This window comes from Oncorhynchus mykiss, unplaced genomic scaffold (genome assembly GCF_013265735.2).
Source record: "Oncorhynchus mykiss isolate Arlee unplaced genomic scaffold, USDA_OmykA_1.1 un_scaffold_130, whole genome shotgun sequence".
NCBI lineage: Eukaryota > Metazoa > Chordata > Actinopteri > Salmoniformes > Salmonidae > Oncorhynchus > Oncorhynchus mykiss.
This window is the reverse complement of record NW_023493663.1, coordinates 1,146,617-1,170,000: the sequence shown is the minus strand read 5'-3', so window position 1 is coordinate 1,170,000 and position 23,384 is coordinate 1,146,617. Positions and strand designations below refer to the sequence as shown.

The 23,384-nt window shown below is 46.9% G+C and overlaps 1 protein-coding gene across 1 annotated transcript in view; it reads right to left on the bottom strand.

Moving 5' to 3' along the window:
- The window catches only part of LOC110512931 (cleavage and polyadenylation specificity factor subunit 4), a 31,751-nt gene that overhangs the window by 2,005 nt on the left and 6,362 nt on the right, over positions 1-23,384 (bottom strand). Inside the window, exons 5-6 of the mRNA XM_036972280.1 lie at positions 13,047-13,142; positions 11,332-11,425 (exon numbers count right to left, since the gene is read on the bottom strand). Of these exons, the coding sequence (XP_036828175.1) occupies positions 11,332-11,425; positions 13,047-13,142 (190 nt within the window). The remainder of the gene's footprint in view (positions 1-11,331; positions 11,426-13,046; positions 13,143-23,384) is intronic.

Genomic DNA, 23,384 nt, shown 5'->3' with positions numbered 1-23,384 from the left:
GGCAGGGTAACAGTTGAATACCTCTACAGTATCCCAGACCAGGCAGGGTAACAGTTGAATACCTCTACAGTATCCCAGACCAGGCAGGGTAACAGTTGAATACCTCTACAGTATCCCAGTATCCCAGACCAGGCAGGGTAACAGTTGAATACCTCTGCAGTATCCCAGACCAGGCAGGGTAACAGTTGAATACCTCTGCAGTATCCCAGTATCCCAGACCAGGCAGGGTAACAGTTGAATACTTCTACAGTATCCCAGACCAGGCAGGGTAACAGTTGAATACCTCTACAGTATCCCAGACCAGGCAGGGTAACAGTTGAATACCTCTGCAGTATCCCAGACCAGGCAGGGTAACAGTTGAATACCTCTACAGTATCCCAGACCAGGCAGGGTAACAGTTGAATACCTCTACAGTATCCCAGACCAGGCAGGGTAACAGTTGAATACCTCTACAGTATCCCAGACCAGGCAGGGTAACAGTTGAATACCTCTGCAGTATCCCAGACAAGGCAGGGTAACAGCTGAATACCTCTGCAGTATCCCAGTATCCCAGACCAGGCAGGGTAACAGTTGAATACTTCTACAGTATCCCAGACCAGGCAGGGTAACAGTTGAATACCTCTACAGTATCCCAGACCAGGCAGGGTAACAGTTGAATACCTCTGCAGTATCCCAGACCAGGCAGGGTAACAGTTGAATACCTCTACAGTATCCCAGACCAGGCAGGGTAACAGTTGAATACCTCTACAGTATCCCAGACCAGGCAGGGTAACAGTTGAATACCTCTACAGTATCCCAGACCAGGCAGGGTAACAGTTGAATACCTCTGCAGTATCCCAGACCAGGCAGGGTAACAGCTGAATACCTCTGCAGTATCCCAGACCAGGCAGGGTAACAGTTGAATACCTCTACAGTATCCCAGTATCCCAGACCAGGCAGGGTAACAGTTGAATACCTCTGCAGTATCCCAGACCAGGCAGGGTAACAGCTGAATACCTCTACAGTATCCCAGTATCCCAGACCAGGCAGGGTAACAGTTGAATACCTCTACAGTATCCCAGACCAGGCAGGGTAACAGTTGAATACCTCTACAGTATCCCAGACCAGGCAGGGTAACAGTTGAATACCTCTGCAGTATCCCAGACCAGGCAGGGTAACAGCTGAATACCTCTGCAGTATCCCAGACCAGGCAGGGTAACAGTTGAATACCTCTACAGTATCCCAGACCACGCAGGGTAACAGTTGAATACCTCTACAGTATCCCAGTATCCCAGACCAGGCAGGGTAACAGTTGAATACCTCTGCAGTATCCCAGACCAGGCAGGGTAACAGTTGAATACCTCTACAGTATCCCAGACCAGGCAGGGTAACAGTTGAATACCTCTACAGTATCCCAGTATCCCAGACCAGGCAGGGTAACAGTTGAATACCTCTACAGTATCCCAGACCAGGCAGGGTAACAGTTGAATACCTCTACAGTATCCCAGACCAGGCAGGGTAACAGTTGAATACCTCTGCAGTATCCCAGACCAGGCAGGGTAACAGTTGAATACCTCTACAGTATCCCAGACCAGGCAGGGTAACAGTTGAATACCTCTACAGTATCCCAGTATCCCAGACCAGGCAGGGTAACAGTTGAATACCTCTACAGTATCCCAGACCAGGCAGGGTAACAGTTGAATACCTCTGCAGTATCCCAGACCAGGCAGGGTAACAGTTGAATACCTCTACAGTATCCCAGTATCCCAGACCAGGCAGGGTAACAGTTGAATACCTCTACAGTATCCCAGACCAGGCAGGGTAACAGTTGAATACCTCTGCAGTATCCCAGACCAGGCAGGGTAACAGTTGAATACCTCTACAGTATCCCAGACCAGGCAGGGTAACAGTTGAATACCTCTACAGTATCCCAGTATCCCAGACCAGGCAGGGTAACAGTTAATTACCTCTACAGTATCCCAGACCAGGCAGGGTAACAGTTGAATACCTCTGCAGTATCCCAGACCAGGCAGGGTAACAGTTGAATACCTCTGCAGTATCCCAGACCAGGCAGGGTAACAGTTGAATACCTCTACAGTATCCCAGACCAGGCAGGGTAACAGTTGAATACCTCTACAGTATACCAGACCAGGCAGGGTAACAGTTGAATACCTCTACAGTATCCCAGACCAGGCAGGGTAAGAGTTGAATACCTCTGCAGTATCCCAGACCAGGCAGGGTAACAGTTGAATACCTCTACAGTATCCCAGACCAGGCAGGGTAACAGTTGAATACCTCTACAGTATCCCAGACCAGGCAGGGTAACAGTTGAATACCTCTACAGTATCCCAGACCAGGCAGGGTAACAGTTGAATACCTCTGCAGTATCCCAGACCAGGCAGGGTAACAGCTGAATACCTCTACAGTATCCCAGACCAGGCAGGGTAACAGTTGAATACCTCTACAGTAGCCCAGACCAGGCAGGGTAACAGTTGAATACCTCTACAGTAGCCCAGACCAGGCAGGGTAACAGTTGAATACCTCTGCAGTATCCCAGACCAGGCAGGGTAACAGTTGAATACCTCTGCAGTATCCCAGACCAGACAGGGTAACAGTTGAATACCTCTACAGTATCCCAGACCAGGCAGGGTAACAGTTGAATACCTCTACAGTATCCCAGACCAGGCAGGGTAACAGTTGAATACCTCTACAGTATCCCAGACCAGGCAGGGTAACAGTTGAATACCTCTACAGTATCCCAGACCAGGCAGGGTAACAGTTGAATACCTCTGCAGTATCCCAGACCAGGCAGGGTAACAGTTGAATACCTCTACAGTATCCCAGACCAGGCAGGGTAACAGTTGAATACCTCTACAGTATCCCAGACCAGGCAGGGTAACAGTTGAATACCTCTACAGTATCCCAGACCAGGCAGGGTAACAGTTGAATACCTCTACAGTATCCCAGTATCCCAGACCAGGCAGGGTAACAGTTGAATACCTCTACAGTATCCCAGACCAGGCAGGGTAACAGTTGAATACCTCTACAGTATCCCAGACCAGGCAGGGTAACAGTTGAATACCTCTACAGTATCCCAGACCAGGCAGGGTAACAGTTGAATACCTCTACAGTATCCCAGACCAGGCAGGGTAACAGTTGAATACCTCTACAGTATCCCAGACCAGGCAGGGTAACAGTTGAATACCTCTACAGTATCCCAGTATCCCAGACCAGGCAGGGTAACAGTTGAATACCTCTACAGTATCCCAGACCAGGCAGGGTAACAGTTGAATACCTCTACAGTATCCCAGACCAGGCAGGGTAACAGTTGAATACCTCTACAGTATACCAGACCAGGCAGGGTAACAGCAGAATACCTCTACAGTATCCCAGACCAGGCAGGGTAACAGTTGAATACCTCTACAGTATACCAGACCAGGCAGGGTAACAGTTGAATACCTCTGCAGTATCCCAGACCAGGCAGGGTAACAGCTGAATACCTCTACAGTATCCCAGACCAGGCAGGGTAACAGTTGAATACCTCTACAGTAGCCCAGACCAGGCAGGGTAACAGTTGAATACCTCTGCAGTATCCCAGACCAGGCAGGGTAACAGTTGAATACCTCTACAGTATCCCAGACCAGGCAGGGTAACAGTTGAATACCTCTACAGTATCCCAGACCAGGCAGGGTAACAGTTGAATACCTCTACAGTATCCCAGACCAGGCAGGGTAACAGTTGAATACCTCTACAGTATCCCAGACCAGGCAGGGTAACAGTTGAAAACCTCTACAGTATCCCAGACCAGGCAGGGTAACAGTTGAATACCTCTACAGTATCCCAGACCAGGCAGGGTAACAGTTGAATACCTCTACAGTATCCCAGTATCCCAGACCAGGCAGGGTAACAGTTGAATACCTCTGCAGTATCCCAGACCAGGCAGGGTAACAGTTGAATACCTCTACAGTATCCCAGACCAGGCAGGGTAACAGTTGAATACCTCTACAGTATCCCAGTATCCCAGACCAGGCAGGGTAACAGTTGAATACCTCTACAGTATCCCAGACCAGGCAGGGTAACAGTTGAATACCTCTACAGTATACCAGACCAGGCAGGGTAACAGTTGAATACCTCTACAGTATCCCAGACCAGGCAGGGTAACAGTTGAATACCTCTACAGTATCCCAGACCAGGCAGGGTAACAGTTGAATACCTCTACAGTATCCCAGTATCCCAGACCAGGCAGGGTAACAGTTGAATACCTCTACAGTATCCCAGACCAGGCAGGGTAACAGTTGAATACCTCTACAGTATCCCAGACCAGGCAGGGTAACAGTTGAATACCTCTACAGTATCCCAGACCAGGCAGGGTAACAGTTGAATACCTCTACAGTGTCCCAGACCAGGCAGGGTAACAGTTGAATACCTCTGCAGTATCCCAGACCAGGCAGGGTAACAGTTGAATACCTCTACAGTATCCCAGACCAGGCAGGGTAACAGTTGAATACCTCTACAGTGTCCCAGACCAGGCAGGGTAACAGTTGAATACCTCTACAGTATCCCAGACCAGGCAGGGTAACAGTTGAATACCTCTACAGTATCCCAGTATCCCAGACCAGGCAGGGTAACAGTTGAATACCTCTACAGTATCCCAGACCACGCAGGGTAACAGTTGAATACCTCTACAGTATCCCAGTATCCCAGACCAGGCAGGGTAACAGTTGAATACCTCTACAGTATCCCAGACCAGGCAGGGTAACAGTTGAATACCTCTACAGTATCCCAGACCACGCAGGGTAACAGTTGAATACCTCTACAGTATCCCAGTATCCCAGACCAGGCAGGGTAACAGTTGAATACCTCTACAGTATCCCAGACCAGGCAGGGTAACAGTTGAATACCTCTACAGTATCCCAGACCAGGCAGGGTAACAGTTGAATACCTCTACAGTATCCCAGACCAGGCAGGGTAACAGTTGAATACCTCTACAGTATCCCAGACCACGCAGGGTAACAGTTGAATACCTCTAGAGTATCCCAGACCAGGCAGGGTAACAGTTGAATACCTCTACAGTATCCCAGACCAGGCAGGGTAACAGTTGAATACCTCTACAGTATCCCAGACCAGGCAGGGTAACAGTTGAATACCTCTACAGTATCCCAGACCAGGCAGGGTAACAGTTGAATACCTCTACAGTATCCCAGACCAGGCAGGGTAACAGTTGAATACCTCTACAGTATCCCAGACCAGGCAGGGTAACAGTTGAATACCTCTACAGTATCCCAGACCAGGCAGGGTAACAGTTGAATACCTCTACAGTATCCCAGACCAGGCAGGGTAACAGTTGAATACCTCTACAGTATCCCAGACCAGGCAGGGTAACAGTTGAATACCTCTACAGTATCCCAGACCAGGCAGGGTAACAGTTGAATACCTCTACAGTATCCCAGACCAGGCAGGGTAACAGTTGAATACCTCTGCAGTATCCCAGACCAGGCAGGGTAACAGTTGAATACCTCTACAGTATCCCAGACCAGGCAGGGTAACAGTTGAATACCTCTACAGTATCCCAGACCAGGCAGGGTAACAGTTGAATACCTCTACAGTATCCCAGACCAGGCAGGGTAACAGTTGAATACCTCTACAGTATCCCAGACCAGGCAGGGTAACAGTTGAATACCTCTACAGTATCCCAGACCAGGCAGGGTAACAGTTGAATACCTCTACAGTATCCCAGACCAGGCAGGGTAACAGTTGAATACCTCTACAGTATCCCAGACCAGGCAGGGTAACAGTTGAATACCTCTACAGTATCCCAGACCAGGCAGGGTAACAGTTGAATACCTCTACAGTATCCCAGTATCCCAGACCAGGCAGGGTAACAGTTGAATACCTCTACAGTATCCCAGACCAGGCAGGGTAACAGTTGAATACCTCTACAGTATCCCAGACCAGGCAGGGTAACAGTTGAATACCTCTACAGTATCCCAGACCAGGCAGGGTAACAGTTGAATACCTCTACAGTATCCCAGTATCCCAGACCAGGCAGGGTAACAGTTGAATACCTCTACAGTATCCCAGACCAGGCAGGGTAACAGTTGAATACCTCTACAGTATCTCAGACCAGACAGGGTAACAGTTGAATACCTCTACAGTATCCCAGACCAGGCAGGGTAACAGTTGAATACCTCTACAGTATCCCAGACCAGGCAGGGTAACAGTTGAATACCTCTACAGTATCCCAGACCAGGCAGGGTAACAGTTGAATACCTCTGCAGTATCCCAGACCAGGCAGGGTAACAGTTGAATACCTCTACAGTATCCCAGACCAGGCAGGGTAACAGTTGAATACCTCTACAGTATCCCAGACCAGGCAGGGTAACAGTTGAATACCTCTACAGTATCCCAGACCAGGCAGGGTAACAGTTGAATACCTCTACAGTATCCCAGACCAGGCAGGGTAACAGTTGAATACCTCTACAGTATCCCAGACCAGGCAGGGTAACAGTTGAATACCTCTACAGTATCCCAGACCAGGCAGGGTAACAGTTGAATACCTCTACAGTATCCCAGACCAGGCAGGGTAACAGTTGAATACCTCTACAGTATCCCAGACCAGGCAGGGTAACAGCTGAATACCTCTACAGTATCCCAGTATCCCAGACCAGGCAGGGTAACAGTTGAATACCTCTACAGTATCCCAGACCAGGCAGGGTAACAGTTGAATACCTCTACAGTATCCCAGACCAGGCAGGGTAACAGTTGAATACCTCTACAGTATCCCAGACCAGGCAGGGTAACAGTTGAATACCTCTACAGTATCCCAGTATCCCAGACCAGGCAGGGTAACAGTTGAATACCTCTACAGTATCCCAGACCAGGCAGGGTAACAGTTGAATACCTCTACAGTATCTCAGACCAGACAGGGTAACAGTTGAATACCTCTACAGTATCCCAGACCAGGCAGGGTAACAGTTGAATACCTCTACAGTATCCCAGACCAGGCAGGGTAACAGTTGAATACCTCTACAGTATCCCAGACCAGGCAGGGTAACAGTTGAATACCTCTACAGTATCCCAGACCAGGCAGGGTAACAGTTGAATACCTCTGCAGTATCCCAGACCAGGCAGGGTAACAGTTGAATACCTCTACAGTATCCCAGACCAGGCAGGGTAACAGTTGAATACCTCTACAGTATCCCAGACCAGGCAGGGTAACAGTTGAATACCTCTGCAGTATCCCAGACCAGGCAGGGTAACAGTTGAATACCTCTACAGTATCCCAGACCAGGCAGGGTAACAGTTGAATACCTCTGCAGTATCCCAGACCAGGCAGGGTAACAGTTGAATACCTCTACAGTATCCCAGACCACGCAGGGTAACAGTTGAATACCTCTACAGTATCCCAGACCAGGCAGGGTAACAGTTGAATACCTCTACAGTATCCCAGACCAGGCAGGGTAACAGTTGAATACCTCTACAGTATCCCAGACCAGGCAGGGTAACAGTTGAATACCTCTACAGTATCCCAGACCAGGCAGGGTAACAGTTGAATACCTCTACAGTATCCCAGACCAGGCAGGGTAACAGTTGAATACCTCTACAGTATCCCAGACCAGGCAGGGTAACAGTTGAATACCTCTACAGTATCCCAGACCAGGCAGGGTAACAGTTGAATACCTCTACAGTATCCCAGACCAGGCAGGGTAACAGTTGAATACCTCTACAGTATCCCAGACCAGGCAGGGTAACAGTTGAATACCTCTACAGTATCCCAGACCAGGCAGGGTAACAGTTGAATACCTCTACAGTATCCCAGACCAGGCAGGGTAACAGTTGAATACCTCTACAGTATCCCAGACCAGGCAGGGTAACAGTTGAATACCTCTGCAGTATCCCAGACCAGGCAGGGTAACAGTTGAATACCTCTACAGTATCCCAGACCAGGCAGGGTAACAGTTGAATACCTCCACAGTATCCCAGACCAGGCAGGGTAACAGTTGAATACCTCTACAGTATCCCAGACCAGGCAGGGTAACAGTTGAATACCTCTACAGTATCCCAGACCAGGCAGGGTAACAGTTGAATACCTCTACAGTATCCCAGACCAGGCAGGGTAACAGTTGAATACCTCTGCAGTATCCCAGACCAGGCAGGGTAACAGTTGAATACCTCTACAGTATCCCAGACCAGGCAGGGTAACAGTTGAATACCTCTACAGTATCCCAGACCAGGCAGGGTAACAGTTGAATACCTCTACAGTATCCCAGACCAGGCAGGGTAACAGTTGAATACCTCTACAGTATCCCAGACCAGGCAGGGTAACAGTTGAATACCTCTACAGTATCCCAGACCAGGCAGGGTAACAGTTGAATACCTCTACAGTATCCCAGACCAGGCAGGGTAACAGTTGAATACCTCTACAGTATCCCAGACCAGGCAGGGTAACAGTTGAATACCTCTACAGTATCCCAGACCAGGCAGGGTAACAGTTGAATACCTCTACAGTATCCCAGTATCCCAGACCAGGCAGGGTAACAGTTGAATACCTCTACAGTATCCCAGACCAGGCAGGGTAACAGTTGAATACCTCTACAGTATCCCAGACCAGGCAGGGTAACAGTTGAATACCTCTACAGTATCCCAGACCAGGCAGGGTAACAGTTGAATACCTCTACAGTATCCCAGTATCCCAGACCAGGCAGGGTAACAGTTGAATACCTCTACAGTATCCCAGACCAGGCAGGGTAACAGTTGAATACCTCTACAGTATCTCAGACCAGACAGGGTAACAGTTGAATACCTCTACAGTATCCCAGACCAGGCAGGGTAACAGTTGAATACCTCTACAGTATCCCAGACCAGGCAGGGTAACAGTTGAATACCTCTACAGTATCCCAGACCAGGCAGGGTAACAGTTGAATACCTCTGCAGTATCCCAGACCAGGCAGGGTAACAGTTGAATACCTCTACAGTATCCCAGACCAGGCAGGGTAACAGTTGAATACCTCTACAGTATCCCAGACCAGGCAGGGTAACAGTTGAATACCTCTACAGTATCCCAGACCAGGCAGGGTAACAGTTGAATACCTCTACAGTATCCCAGACCAGGCAGGGTAACAGTTGAATACCTCTACAGTATCCCAGACCAGGCAGGGTAACAGTTGAATACCTCTACAGTATCCCAGACCAGGCAGGGTAACAGTTGAATACCTCTACAGTATCCCAGACCAGGCAGGGTAACAGTTGAATACCTCTACAGTATCCCAGACCAGGCAGGGTAACAGCTGAATACCTCTACAGTATCCCAGTATCCCAGACCAGGCAGGGTAACAGTTGAATACCTCTACAGTATCCCAGACCAGGCAGGGTAACAGTTGAATACCTCTACAGTATCCCAGACCAGGCAGGGTAACAGTTGAATACCTCTACAGTATCCCAGACCAGGCAGGGTAACAGTTGAATACCTCTACAGTATCCCAGTATCCCAGACCAGGCAGGGTAACAGTTGAATACCTCTACAGTATCCCAGACCAGGCAGGGTAACAGTTGAATACCTCTACAGTATCTCAGACCAGACAGGGTAACAGTTGAATACCTCTACAGTATCCCAGACCAGGCAGGGTAACAGTTGAATACCTCTACAGTATCCCAGACCAGGCAGGGTAACAGTTGAATACCTCTACAGTATCCCAGACCAGGCAGGGTAACAGTTGAATACCTCTACAGTATCCCAGACCAGGCAGGGTAACAGTTGAATACCTCTGCAGTATCCCAGACCAGGCAGGGTAACAGTTGAATACCTCTACAGTATCCCAGACCAGGCAGGGTAACAGTTGAATACCTCTACAGTATCCCAGACCAGGCAGGGTAACAGTTGAATACCTCTGCAGTATCCCAGACCAGGCAGGGTAACAGTTGAATACCTCTACAGTATCCCAGACCAGGCAGGGTAACAGTTGAATACCTCTGCAGTATCCCAGACCAGGCAGGGTAACAGTTGAATACCTCTACAGTATCCCAGACCACGCAGGGTAACAGTTGAATACCTCTACAGTATCCCAGACCAGGCAGGGTAACAGTTGAATACCTCTACAGTATCCCAGACCAGGCAGGGTAACAGTTGAATACCTCTACAGTATCCCAGACCAGGCAGGGTAACAGTTGAATACCTCTACAGTATCCCAGACCAGGCAGGGTAACAGTTGAATACCTCTACAGTATCCCAGACCAGGCAGGGTAACAGTTGAATACCTCTACAGTATCCCAGACCAGGCAGGGTAACAGTTGAATACCTCTACAGTATCCCAGACCAGGCAGGGTAACAGTTGAATACCTCTACAGTATCCCAGACCAGGCAGGGTAACAGTTGAATACCTCTACAGTATCCCAGACCAGGCAGGGTAACAGTTGAATACCTCTACAGTATCCCAGACCAGGCAGGGTAACAGTTGAATACCTCTACAGTATCCCAGACCAGGCAGGGTAACAGTTGAATACCTCTACAGTATCCCAGACCAGGCAGGGTAACAGTTGAATACCTCTGCAGTATCCCAGACCAGGCAGGGTAACAGTTGAATACCTCTACAGTATCCCAGACCAGGCAGGGTAACAGTTGAATACCTCCACAGTATCCCAGACCAGGCAGGGTAACAGTTGAATACCTCTACAGTATCCCAGACCAGGCAGGGTAACAGTTGAATACCTCTACAGTATCCCAGACCAGGCAGGGTAACAGTTGAATACCTCTACAGTATCCCAGACCAGGCAGGGTAACAGTTGAATACCTCTACAGTATCCCAGACCAGGCAGGGTAACAGTTGAATACCTCTACAGTATCCCAGACCAGGCAGGGTAACAGTTGAATACCTCTACAGTATCCCAGACCAGGCAGGGTAACAGTTGAATACCTCTACAGTATCCCAGACCAGGCAGGGTAACAGTTGAATACCTCTACAGTATCCCAGACCAGGCAGGGTAACAGTTGAATACCTCTACAGTATCCCAGACCAGGCAGGGTAACAGTTGAATACCTCTACAGTATCCCAGACCAGGCAGGGTAACAGTTGAATACCTCTACAGTATCCCAGACCAGGCAGGGTAACAGTTGAATACCTCTACAGTATCCCAGTATCCCAGACCAGGCAGGGTAACAGTTGAATACCTCTACAGTATCCCAGACCAGGCAGGGTAACAGTTGAATACCTCTACAGTATCCCAGACCAGGCAGGGTAACAGTTGAATACCTCTACAGTATCCCAGACCAGGCAGGGTAACAGTTGAATACCTCTACAGTATCCCAGACCAGGCAGGTTATAAAATGTGAATATTAAACAGGTTGAATAAACTCACTGCATGAATTTACAGGACCGGCCCTCTGGACAGAAACCAACCAAGTAGTTCATACAGATTACTCTTCTGGTGTGGCGGTGTCTACAGTCTGGACCTGTGGAGGAGGGAGAGAGAGAGAGAGAGAGGGGAGAGAGGGGAGGGAGAGAGGGAGAGAGAGGGAGGGAGAGGGGAGAGGGGAGAGGGAGGGAGGGAGAGAGAGGGGAGGGAGGGAGAGAGGGGAGGGGGGGGGAGGGAGGGGAGAGAGGGGAGGGAGGGGAGGAGAGAGAGGGAGGGGAGGGGGGAGAGAGAGAGGGGAGGGGGGGAGGGAGAGGGGAGAGAGAGAGGGAGGGGAGGGAGGGGAGGAGAGAGAGGGAGGGGAGGGGGGAGAGAGAGAGGGGAGGGGGGAGGGAGAGGGGAGAGAGAGAGGGAGGGGAGGAGAGAGAGAGGAGGGAGGGAGGGAGGGAGAGGGGAGAGAGAGGGGAGAGAGAGAGGGAGGGGAGGAGAGAGGGGAGAGAGAGGGGAGAGAGGGGAGAGAGAGGGGAGGAGAGAGAGGGAGGGAGAGAGGGAGAGGGAGGGAGAGAGGGAGAGGGAGGGAGGGGGGGAGAGAGGGGAGGGAGGGGAGGAGAGAGAGGGAGGGGAGGGGGGAGAGAGAGAGGGGAGGGGGGAGGGAGAGGGGAGAGAGAGAGGGAGGGGAGGAGAGAGAGAGGAGGGAGGGAGGGAGGGAGAGGGGAGAGAGAGGGGAGAGAGAGAGGGAGGGGAGGAGAGAGAGGGAGGGGAGGGGGGAGAGAGAGAGGGAGGGGGGAGAGAGAGGGGAGAGAGAGAGGGAGGGGAGGAGAGAGAGGGAGGGGAGGGGGGAGAGAGAGAGGGGAGGGGGGAGAGAGAGGGAGGGGAGGAGAGAGAGGGAACAGGAGGGAGGGAGGGAAGAGAGAGAGAGGGGAGAGAGAGAGGGAGGGGAGGAGAGAGAGAGGGGAGAGAGAGAGAGGGGAGGGGGGAGAGAGGGGAGAGAGAGAGGGAGGGGAGGAGAGAGAGAGGGGAGAGAGAGAGAGGGGAGGGGGGAGAGAGAGGGAGAGGGGAGGGAGAGAGAGGGAGGAGAGGGGAGAGAGGGGGGAGAGAGGGGAGGGAGGGAGGGGAGGGAGGGAGGGGAGGGAGGGGAGGGAGGGGAGGGAGGGGAGGGAGGGGAGGGAGAGAGGGGAGAGAGGGGGGAGAGAGGGGAGGGAGGGAGAGAGGGGAGGGAGGGAGGGGAGAGGGAGGGAGGGAGGGGAGAGGGAGGGAGGGAGGGGAGGGAGGGAGGGAGAGGGGAGGGAGAGAGAGGGGAGAGAGGAGAGAGGGGAGGGAGAAGAGAGGGAGAAGAGAGGGAGAAGAGAGGGAGAAGAGAGGGAGAAGAGAGGGAGAAGAGAGGGAGGAGAGAGAGAGGTGATTCAACATGTAGAATCATCAGGAAGTGAACAGGAAATGACAGTTGATGTTCTGAGGAAGAAGAGACACCTGCTGCTATGAACCATCGGTTGGTTTAGTCTCTTAGTGCTGGAGCAGTGTGAGAGAGAGAGAGAGATGTATGTGTAATGTTTACTGTTAATTTTTTGTTGTTTTTCACTTTATATATTCACTGTATATATGATCTACCTCACTTGCTTTGGCAATGTTAACACATGTTTCCCATGCCAATAAAACCCTTGAATTGAATTGAATTGAGAGAGAGAGTGTGAGTGAGTGAGTGAGTGAGTGAGAGGACGTACCATGTTTGCAGAAGCCTCTGTCATACCAGGGACAGTCTTTGATCTTAGACTCTGGGTCGATGTGGAGGAACGGACACTCCTTGTTACTGCACTCTCCTAGACACACAGAGACACGCACAGTTAGCAGATACAGATGGAGGGGCACCAGTAGACAGTTAGCAGATACAGATGGAGGGGCACCAGTAGACAGTTAGCCGATACAGATGGAGGGGCACCAGTAGACAGTTAGCAGATACAGATGGAGGGGGGCACCAGTAGACAGTTAGCAGATACAGATGGAGGGGCACCAGTAGACAGTTAGCAGATACAGATGGAGGGGCACCAGTAGACAGTTAGCAGATACAGATGGAGGGGGGCACCAGTAGACAGTTAGCAGATACAGATGGAGGGGCACCAGTAGACAGTTAGCAGATACAGATGGAGGGGGGCACCAGTAGACAGTTAGCAGATACAGATGGAGGGGGGCACCAGTAGACAGTTAGCAGATACAGATGGAGGGGCACCAGTAGACAGTTAGCAGATACAGATGGGGGTACTGCAGTAGACAGTTAGCAGATACAGATGGGGGTACTGCAGTAGACAGTTAGCAGATACAGATGGGGGGGGAACTGCAGTAGACAGTTAGCAGATAGATGGGGGGGGTCACTGCAGTAGACAGTTAGCAGATACAGATGGGAGGGGGGGTACTGCAGTAGACAGTTAGCAGATACAGATGGGGGGGGGGGGGGGGGCACTGCAGTAGACAGTTAGCCGATACAGATGGGGGGGGGGGGGGGGCACTGCAGTAGACAGTTAGCCGATACAGATGGGTCACTGCAGTAGTCAGTTAGCCGATACAGATGGGTCACTGCAGTAGACAGTTAGCCGATACAGATGGGGGGGCACTGCAGTAGACAGTTAGCCGATACAGATGGGTCACTGCAGTAGACAGTTAGCCGATACAGATGGGGGGGCACTGCAGTAGACAGTTAGCCGATACAGATGGGGGCGCACTGCAGTAGACAGCAGATACAGATGGGGGGGACACTGCAGTAGACAGTTAGCCGATACAGATGGGGGCGCACTGCAGTAGACAGCAGATACAGATGGGGGGGCACTGCAGTAGACAGTTAGCCGATACAGATGGGGACACTGTGTTGTCTCTGTTGTCATGATGTGTGTTGTTGTCTGAGGTCTCTTTATGTAGTGTTGTCTCTCTTGTTGTGATGTGTGTTGTTGTCTGAGGTCTCTTTATGTAGTGTTGTCTCTCTTGTTGTGATGTGTGTTGTTCTCTGAGGTCTCTCTTTATGTAGTGTTGTCTCCCTTGCTGTGATGTGTGTTGTTGTCTGAGGTCTCTCTTTATGTAGTGTTGTCTCTCTTGTTGTGATGTGTGTTGTTGTCTGAGGTCTCTTTATGTAGTGTTGTCTCTCTTGTTGTGATGTGTGTTGTTGTCTGAGGTCTCTTTATGTAGTGTTGTCTCTCTTGTTGTGATGTGTGTTGTTGTCTGAGGTCTCTTTATGTAGTGTTGTGTTGTCTCTCTTGTTGTGATGTGTGTTGTTGTCTGAGGTCTCTCTTTATGTAGTGTTGTCTCTCTTGTTGTGATGTGTGTTGTTGTCTTTAGGTCTCTCTTTATGTAGTGTTGTCTCTCTTGTTGTGATGTGTGTTGTTGTCTTTAGGTCTCTCTGTATGTAGTGTTCTCTCTCTTGTTGTGATGTGTGTTGTTGTCTTTAGGTCTCTCTTTATGTAGTGTTGTCTCTCTTGTTGTGATGTGTGTTGTTGTCTTTAGGTCTCTCTTTATGTAGTGTTGTCTCTCTTGTTGTGATGTGTGTTGTTGTCTGAGGTCTCTCTTTATGTAGTGTTGTCTCTCTTGTTGTGATGTGTGTTGTTGTCTGAGGTCTCTCTTTATGTAGTGTTGTCTCTCTTGTTGTGATGTGTGTTGTTGTCTGAGGTCTCTTTATGTAGTGTTGTGGTGTCTCTTGTTGTGATGTGTGCTGTTGTCTTAGGTCTCTCTTTATGTAGTGTTGTCTCTCTTGTTGTGATGTGTGTTGTTGTCTGAGGTCTCTTTATGTAGTGTTGTCTCTCTTGTTGTGATGTGTGTTGTTGTCTGAGGTCTCTTTATGTAGTGTTGTCTCTCTCGTTGTGATGTGTGTTGTTGTCTGAGGTCTCTTTATGTAGTGGTGTCTCTCTTGTTGTGATGTGTGTTGTTGTCTGAGGTCTCTCTTTATGTAGTGTTGTCTCTCTTGTTGTGATGTGTGTTGTTGTCTGAGGTCTCTCTTTATGTAGTGTTGTCTCCCTTGTTGTGATGTGTGTTGTTGTCTGAGGTCTCTTTATGTAGTGTTGTGTTGTCTCTCTTGTTGTGATGTGTGTTGTTGTCTGAGGTCTCTCTTTATGTAGTGTTGTCTCTCTTGTTGTGATGTGTGTTGTTGTCTGAGGTCTCTCTTTATGTAGTGTTGTCTCTCTTGTTGTGATGTGTGTTGTTGTCTGAGGTCTCTCTTTATGTAGTGGTGTCTCTCTTGTTGTGATGTGTGTTGTTGTCTGAGGTCTCTCTTTATGTAGTGTTGTCTCTCTTGTTGTGATGTGTGTTGTTGTCTGAGGTCTCTTTATGTAGTGTTGTGTTGTCTCTCTTGTTGTGATGTGTGTTGTTGTCTGAGGTCTCTTTATGTAGTGTTGTCTCTCTCGTTGTGATGTGTGTTGTTGTCTGAGGTCTCTTTATGTAGTGTTGTCTCTCTTGTTGTGATGTGTGTTGTTGTCTGAGGTCTCTTTATGTAGTGTTGTCTCTCTTGTTGTGATGTGTGTTGTTGTCTGAGGTCTCTTTATGTAGTGTTGTCTCTCTTGTTGTGATGTGTGTTGTTGTCTGAGGTCTCTCTTTATGTAGTGTTGTCTCTCTTGTTGTGATGTGTGTTGTTGTCTGAGGTCTCTTTATGTAGTGTTGTCTCTCTTGTTGTGATGTGTGTTGTTGTCTGAGGTCTCTCTTTATGTAGTGTTGTCTCCCTTGTTGTGATGTGTGTTGTTGTCTGAGGTCTCTTTATGTAGTGTTGTGTTGTCTCTCTTGTTGTGATGTGTGTTGTTGTCTGAGGTCTCTCTTTATGTAGTGTTGTCTCTCTTGTTGTGATGTGTGTTGTTGTCTGAGGTCTCTCTTTATGTAGTGTTGTCTCTCTTGTTGTGATGTGTGTTGTTGTCTGAGGTCTCTCTTTATGTAGTGGTGTCTCTCTTGTTGTGATGTGTGTTGTTGTCTGAGGTCTCTCTTTATGTAGTGTTGTCTCTCTTGTTGTGATGTGTGTTGTTGTCTGAGGTCTCTTTATGTAGTGTTGTGTTGTCTCTCTTGTGATGTGTGTTGTTGTCTGAGGTCTCTTTATGTAGTGTTGTCTCTCTTGTTGTGATGTGTGTTGTTGTCTGAGGTCTCTTTATGTAGTGTTGTGTTGTCTCTCTTGTTGTGATGTGTGTTGTTGTCTGAGGTCTCTTTATGTAGTGTTGTCTCTCTCGTTGTGATGTGTGTTGTTGTCTGAGGTCTCTTTATGTAGTGTTGTCTCTCTTGTTGTGATGTGTGTTGTTGTCTGAGGTCTCTTTATGTAGTGTTGTCTCTCTTGTTGTGATGTGTGTTGTTGTCTGAGGTCTCTTTATGTAGTGTTGTCTCTCTTGTTGTGATGTGTGTTGTTGTCTGAGGTCTCTCTTTATGTAGTGTTGTCTCTCTTGTTGTGATGTGTGTTGTTGTCTGAGGTCTCTTTATGTAGTGTTGTCTCTCTTGTTGTGATGTGTGTTGTTGTCTGAGGTCTCTCTTTATGTAGTGTTGTCTCCCTTGTTGTGATGTGTGTTGTTGTCTGAGGTCTCTTTATGTAGTGTTGTGTTGTCTCTCTTGTTGTGATGTGTGTTGTTGTCTGAGGTCTCTCTTTATGTAGTGTTGTCTCTCTTGTTGTGATGTGTGTTGTTGTCTGAGGTCTCTCTTTATGTAGTGTTGTCTCTCTTGTTGTGATGTGTGTTGTTGTCTGAGGTCTCTCTTTATGTAGTGGTGTCTCTCTTGTTGTGATGTGTGTTGTTGTCTGAGGTCTCTCTTTATGTAGTGTTGTCTCTCTTGTTGTGATGTGTGTTGTTGTCTGAGGTCTCTTTATGTAGTGTTGTGTTGTCTCTCTTGTGATGTGTGTTGTTGTCTGAGGTCTCTTTATGTAGTGTTGTCTCTCGTTGTGATGTGTGTTGTTGTCTGAGGTCTCTTTATGTAGTGTTGTCTCTCTTGTTGTGATGTGTGTTGTTGTCTGAGGTCTCTTTATGTAGTGTTGTCTCTCTTGTTGTGATGTGTGTTGTTGTCTGAGGTCTCTTTATGTAGTGTTGTCTCTCTTGTTGTGATGTGTGTTGTTGTCTGAGGTCTCTTTATGTAGTGTTGTCTCTCTTGTTGTGATGTGTGTTGTTGTCTGATGTCTCTTTATGTAGTGTTGTCTCTCTTGTTGTGATGTGTGTTGTTGTCTGAGGTCTCTCTTTATGTAGTGTTGTCTCTCTTGTTGTGATGTGTGTTGTTGTCTGAGGTCTCTTTATGTAGTGTTGTCTCTCTTGTTGTGATGTGTGTTGTTGTCTGAGGTCTCTCTTTATGTAGTGTTGTCTCTCTTGTTGTGATGTGTGTTGTTGTCTTTAGGTCTCTCTTTATGTAGTGTTGTCTCTCTTGTTGTGATGTGTGTTGTTGTCTTTAGGTCTCTCTGTATGTAGTGTTCTCTCTCTTGTTGTGATGTGTGTTGTTGTCTTTAGGTCTCTCTTTATGTAGTGTTGTCTCTCTTGTTGTGATGTGTGTTGTTGTCTTTAGGTCTCTCTTTATGTAGTGTTGTCTCTCTTGTTGTGATGTGTGTTGTTGTCTGAGGTCTCTCTTTATGTAGTGTTGTCTCTCTTGTTGTGATGTGTGTTGTTGTCTGAGGTCTCTCTTTATGTAGTGTTGTCTCTCTTGTTGTGATGTGTGTTGTTGTCTGAGGTCTCTTTATGTAGTGTTGTGGTGTCTCTTGTTGTGATGTGTGCTGTTGTCTTAGGTCTCTCTTTATGTAGTGTTGTCTCTTGTTGTGATGTGTGTTGTTGTCTGAGGTCTCTTTATGTAGTGTTGTCTCTCTTGTTGTGATGTGTGTTGTTGTCTGAGGTCTCTTTATGTAGTGTTGTCTCTCTCGTTGTGATGTGTGTTGTTGTCTGAGGTCTCTTTATGTAGTGGTGTCTCTCTTGTTGTGATGTGTGTTGTTGTCTGAGGTCTCTCTTTATGTAGTGTTGTCTCTCTTGTTGTGATGTGTGTTGTTGTCTGAGGTCTCTCTTTATGTAGTGTTGTCTCCCTTGTTGTGATGTGTGTTGTTGTCTGAGGTCTCTTTATGTAGTGTTGTGTTGTCTCTCTTGTTGTGATGTGTGTTGTTGTCTGAGGTCTCTCTTTATGTAGTGTTGTCTCTCTTGTTGTGATGTGTGTTGTTGTCTGAGGTCTCTCTTTATGTAGTGTTGTCTCTCTTGTTGTGATGTGTGTTGTTGTCTGAGGTCTCTCTTTATGTAGTGGTGTCTCTCTTGTTGTGATGTGTGTTGTTGTCTGAGGTCTCTCTTTATGTAGTGTTGTCTCTCTTGTTGTGATGTGTGTTGTTGTCTGAGGTCTCTTTATGTAGTGTTGTGTTGTCTCTCTTGTTGTGATGTGTGTTGTTGTCTGAGGTCTCTTTATGTAGTGTTGTCTCTCTCGTTGTGATGTGTGTTGTTGTCTGAGGTCTCTTTATGTAGTGTTGTCTCTCTTGTTGTGATGTGTGTTGTTGTCTGAGGTCTCTTTATGTAGTGTTGTCTCTCTTGTTGTGATGTGTGTTGTTGTCTGAGGTCTCTCTTTATGTAGTGTTGTCTCTCTTGTTGTGATGTGTGTTGTTGTCTGAGGTCTCTTTATGTAGTGTTGTCTCTCTTGTTGTGATGTGTGTTGTTGTCTGAGGTCTCTCTTTATGTAGTGTTGTCTCCCTTGTTGTGATGTGTGTTGTTGTCTGAGGTCTCTTTATGTAGTGTTGTGTTGTCTCTCTTGTTGTGATGTGTGTTGTTGTCTGAGGTCTCTCTTTATGTAGTGTTGTCTCTCTTGTTGTGATGTGTGTTGTTGTCTGAGGTCTCTCTTTATGTAGTGTTGTCTCTCTTGTTGTGATGTGTGTTGTTGTCTGAGGTCTCTCTTTATGTAGTGTTGTCTCTCTTGTTGTGATGTGTGTTGTTGTCTGAGGTCTCTTTATGTAGTGTTGTGTTGTCTCTCTTGTTGTGATGTGTGTTGTTGTCTGAGGTCTCTCTTTATGTAGTGTTGTCTCTCTTGTTGTGATGTGTGTTGTTGTCTTTAGGTCTCTCTTTATGTAGTGTTGTCTCTCTTGTTGTGATGTGTGTTGTTGTCTTTAGGTCTCTCTGTATGTAGTGTTCTCTCTCTTGTTGTGATGTGTGTTGTTGTCTTTAGGTCTCTCTTTATGTAGTGTTGTCTCTCTTGTTGTGATGTGTGTTGTTGTCTTTAGGTCTCTCTTTATGTAGTGTTGTCTCTCTTGTTGTGATGTGTGTTGTTGTCTGAGGTCTCTCTTTATGTAGTGTTGTCTCTCTTGTTGTGATGTGTGTTGTTGTCTGAGGTCTCTCTTTATGTAGTGTTGTCTCTCTTGTTGTGATGTGTGTTGTTGTCTGAGGTCTCTTTATGTAGTGTTGTGGTGTCTCTTGTTGTGATGTGTGCTGTTGTCTTAGGTCTCTCTTTATGTAGTGTTGTCTCTCTTGTTGTGATGTGTGTTGTTGTCTGAGGTCTCTTTATGTAGTGTTGTCTCTCTTGTTGTGATGTGTGTTGTTGTCTGAGGTCTCTTTATGTAGTGTTGTCTCTCTCGTTGTGATGTGTGTTGTTGTCTGAGGTCTCTTTATGTAGTGGTGTCTCTCTTGTTGTGATGTGTGTTGTTGTCTGAGGTCTCTCTTTATGTAGTGTTGTCTCTCTTGTTGTGATGTGTGTTGTTGTCTGAGGTCTCTCTTTATGTAGTGTTGTCTCCCTTGTTGTGATGTGTGTTGTTGTCTGAGGTCTCTTTATGTAGTGTTGTGTTGTCTCTCTTGTTGTGATGTGTGTTGTTGTCTGAGGTCTCTCTTTATGTAGTGTTGTCTCTCTTGTTGTGATGTGTGTTGTTGTCTGAGGTCTCTCTTTATGTAGTGTTGTCTCTCTTGTTGTGATGTGTGTTGTTGTCTGAGGTCTCTCTTTATGTAGTGGTGTCTCTCTTGTTGTGATGTGTGTTGTTGTCTGAGGTCTCTCTTTATGTAGTGTTGTCTCTCTTGTTGTGATGTGTGTTGTTGTCTGAGGTCTCTTTATGTAGTGTTGTGTTGTCTCTCTTGTTGTGATGTGTGTTGTTGTCTGAGGTCTCTTTATGTAGTGTTGTCTCTCTCGTTGTGATGTGTGTTGTTGTCTGAGGTCTCTTTATGTAGTGTTGTCTCTCTTGTTGTGATGTGTGTTGTTGTCTGAGGTCTCTTTATGTAGTGTTGTCTCTCTTGTTGTGATGTGTGTTGTTGTCTGAGGTCTCTCTTTATGTAGTGTTGTCTCTCTTGTTGTGATGTGTGTTGTTGTCTGAGGTCTCTTTATGTAGTGTTGTCTCTCTTGTTGTGATGTGTGTTGTTGTCTGAGGTCTCTCTTTATGTAGTGTTGTCTCCCTTGTTGTGATGTGTGTTGTTGTCTGAGGTCTCTTTATGTAGTGTTGTGTTGTCTCTCTTGTTGTGATGTGTGTTGTTGTCTGAGGTCTCTCTTTATGTAGTGTTGTCTCTCTTGTTGTGATGTGTGTTGTTGTCTGAGGTCTCTCTTTATGTAGTGTTGTCTCTCTTGTTGTGATGTGTGTTGTTGTCTGAGGTCTCTCTTTATGTAGTGTTGTCTCTCTTGTTGTGATGTGTGTTGTTGTCTGAGGTCTCTTTATGTAGTGTTGTGTTGTCTCTCTTGTTGTGATGTGTGTTGTTGTCTGAGGTCTCTCTTTATGTAGTGTTGTCTCTCTTGTTGTGATGTGTGTTGTTGTCTTTAGGTCTCTCTTTATGTAGTGTTGTCTCTCTTGTTGTGATGTGTGTTGTTGTCTTTAGGTCTCTCTGTATGTAGTGTTCTCTCTCTTGTTGTGATGTGTGTTGTTGTCTTTAGGTCTCTCTTTATGTAGTGTTGTCTCTCTTGTTGTGATGTGTGTTGTTGTCTTTAGGTCTCTCTTTATGTAGTGTTGTCTCTCTTGTTGTGATGTGTGTTGTTGTCTGAGGTCTCTCTTTATGTAGTGTTGTCTCTCTTGTTGTGATGTGTGTTGTTGTCTGAGGTCTCTCTTTATGTAGTGTTGTCTCTCTTGTTGTGATGTGTGTTGTTGTCTGAGGTCTCTTTATGTAGTGTTGTGGTGTCTCTTGTTGTGATGTGTGCTGTTGTCTTAGGTCTCTCTTTATGTAGTGTTGTCTCTCTTGTTGTGATGTGTGTTGTTGTCTGAGGTCTCTTTATGTAGTGTTGTCTCTCTTGTTGTGATGTGTGTTGTTGTCTGAGGTCTCTTTATGTAGTGTTGTCTCTCTCGTTGTGATGTGTGTTGTTGTCTGAGGTCTCTTTATGTAGTGGTGTCTCTCTTGTTGTGATGTGTGTTGTTGTCTGAGGTCTCTCTTTATGTAGTGTTGTCTCTCTTGTTGTGATGTGTGTTGTTGTCTGAGGTCTCTCTTTATGTAGTGTTGTCTCCCTTGTTGTGATGTGTGTTGTTGTCTGAGGTCTCTTTATGTAGTGTTGTGTTGTCTCTCTTGTTGTGATGTGTGTTGTTGTCTGAGGTCTCTCTTTATGTAGTGTTGTCTCTCTTGTTGTGATGTGTGTTGTTGTCTGAGGTCTCTCTTTATGTAGTGTTGTCTCTCTTGTTGTGATGTGTGTTGTTGTCTGAGGTCTCTCTTTATGTAGTGGTGTCTCTCTTGTTGTGATGTGTGTTGTTGTCTGAGGTCTCTCTTTATGTAGTGTTGTCTCTCTTGTTGTGATGTGTGTTGTTGTCTGAGGTCTCTTTATGTAGTGTTGTGTTGTCTCTCTTGTTGTGATGTGTGTTGTTGTCTGAGGTCTCTTTATGTAGTGTTGTCTCTCTCGTTGTGATGTGTGTTGTTGTCTGAGGTCTCTTTATGTAGTGTTGTCTCTCTTGTTGTGATGTGTGTTGTTGTCTGAGGTCTCTTTATGTAGTGTTGTCTCTCTTGTTGTGATGTGTGTTGTTGTCTGAGGTCTCTTTATGTAGTGTTGTCTCTCTTGTTGTGATGTGTGTTGTTGTCTGAGGTCTCTCTTTATGTAGTGTTGTCTCTCTTGTTGTGATGTGTGTTGTTGTCTGAGGTCTCTTTATGTAGTGTTGTCTCTCTTGTTGTGATGTGTGTTGTTGTCTGAGGTCTCTCTTTATGTAGTGTTGTCTCCCTTGTTGTGATGTGTGTTGTTGTCTGAGGTCTCTTTATGTAGTGTTGTGTTGTCTCTCTTGTTGTGATGTGTGTTGTTGTCTGAGGTCTCTCTTTATGTAGTGTTGTCTCTCTTGTTGTGATGTGTGTTGTTGTCTGAGGTCTCTCTTTATGTAGTGTTGTCTCTCTTGTTGTGATGTGTGTTGTTGTCTGAGGTCTCTCTTTATGTAGTGGTGTCTCTCTTGTTGTGATGTGTGTTGTTGTCTGAGGTCTCTCTTTATGTAGTGTTGTCTCTCTTGTTGTGATGTGTGTTGTTGTCTGAGGTCTCTTTATGTAGTGTTGTGTTGTCTCTCTTGTTGTGATGTGTGTTGTTGTCTGAGGTCTCTTTATGTAGTGTTGTCTCTCGTTGTGATGTGTGTTGTTGTCTGAGGTCTCTTTATGTAGTGTTGTCTCTCTTGTTGTGATGTGTGTTGTTGTCTGAGGTCTCTTTATGTAGTGTTGTCTCTCTTGTTGTGATGTGTGTTGTTGTCTGAGGTCTCTTTATGTAGTGTTGTCTCTCTTGTTGTGATGTGTGTTGTTGTCTGAGGTCTCTTTATGTAGTGTTGTCTCTCTTGTTGTGATGTGTGTTGTTGTCTGATGTCTCTTTATGTAGTGTTGTCTCTCTTGTTGTGATGTGTGTTGTTGTCTGAGGTCTCTCTTTATGTAGTGTTGTCTCTCTTGTTGTGATGTGTGTTGTTGTCTGAGGTCTCTTTATGTAGTGTTGTCTCTCTTGTTGTGATGTGTGTTGTTGTCTGAGGTCTCTCTTTATGTAGTGTTGTCTCTCTTGTTGTGATGTGTGTTGTTGTCTTTAGGTCTCTCTTTATGTAGTGTTGTCTCTCTTGTTGTGATGTGTGTTGTTGTCTTTAGGTCTCTCTGTATGTAGTGTTCTCTCTCTTGTTGTGATGTGTGTTGTTGTCTTTAGGTCTCTCTTTATGTAGTGTTGTCTCTCTTGTTGTGATGTGTGTTGTTGTCTTTAGGTCTCTCTTTATGTAGTGTTGT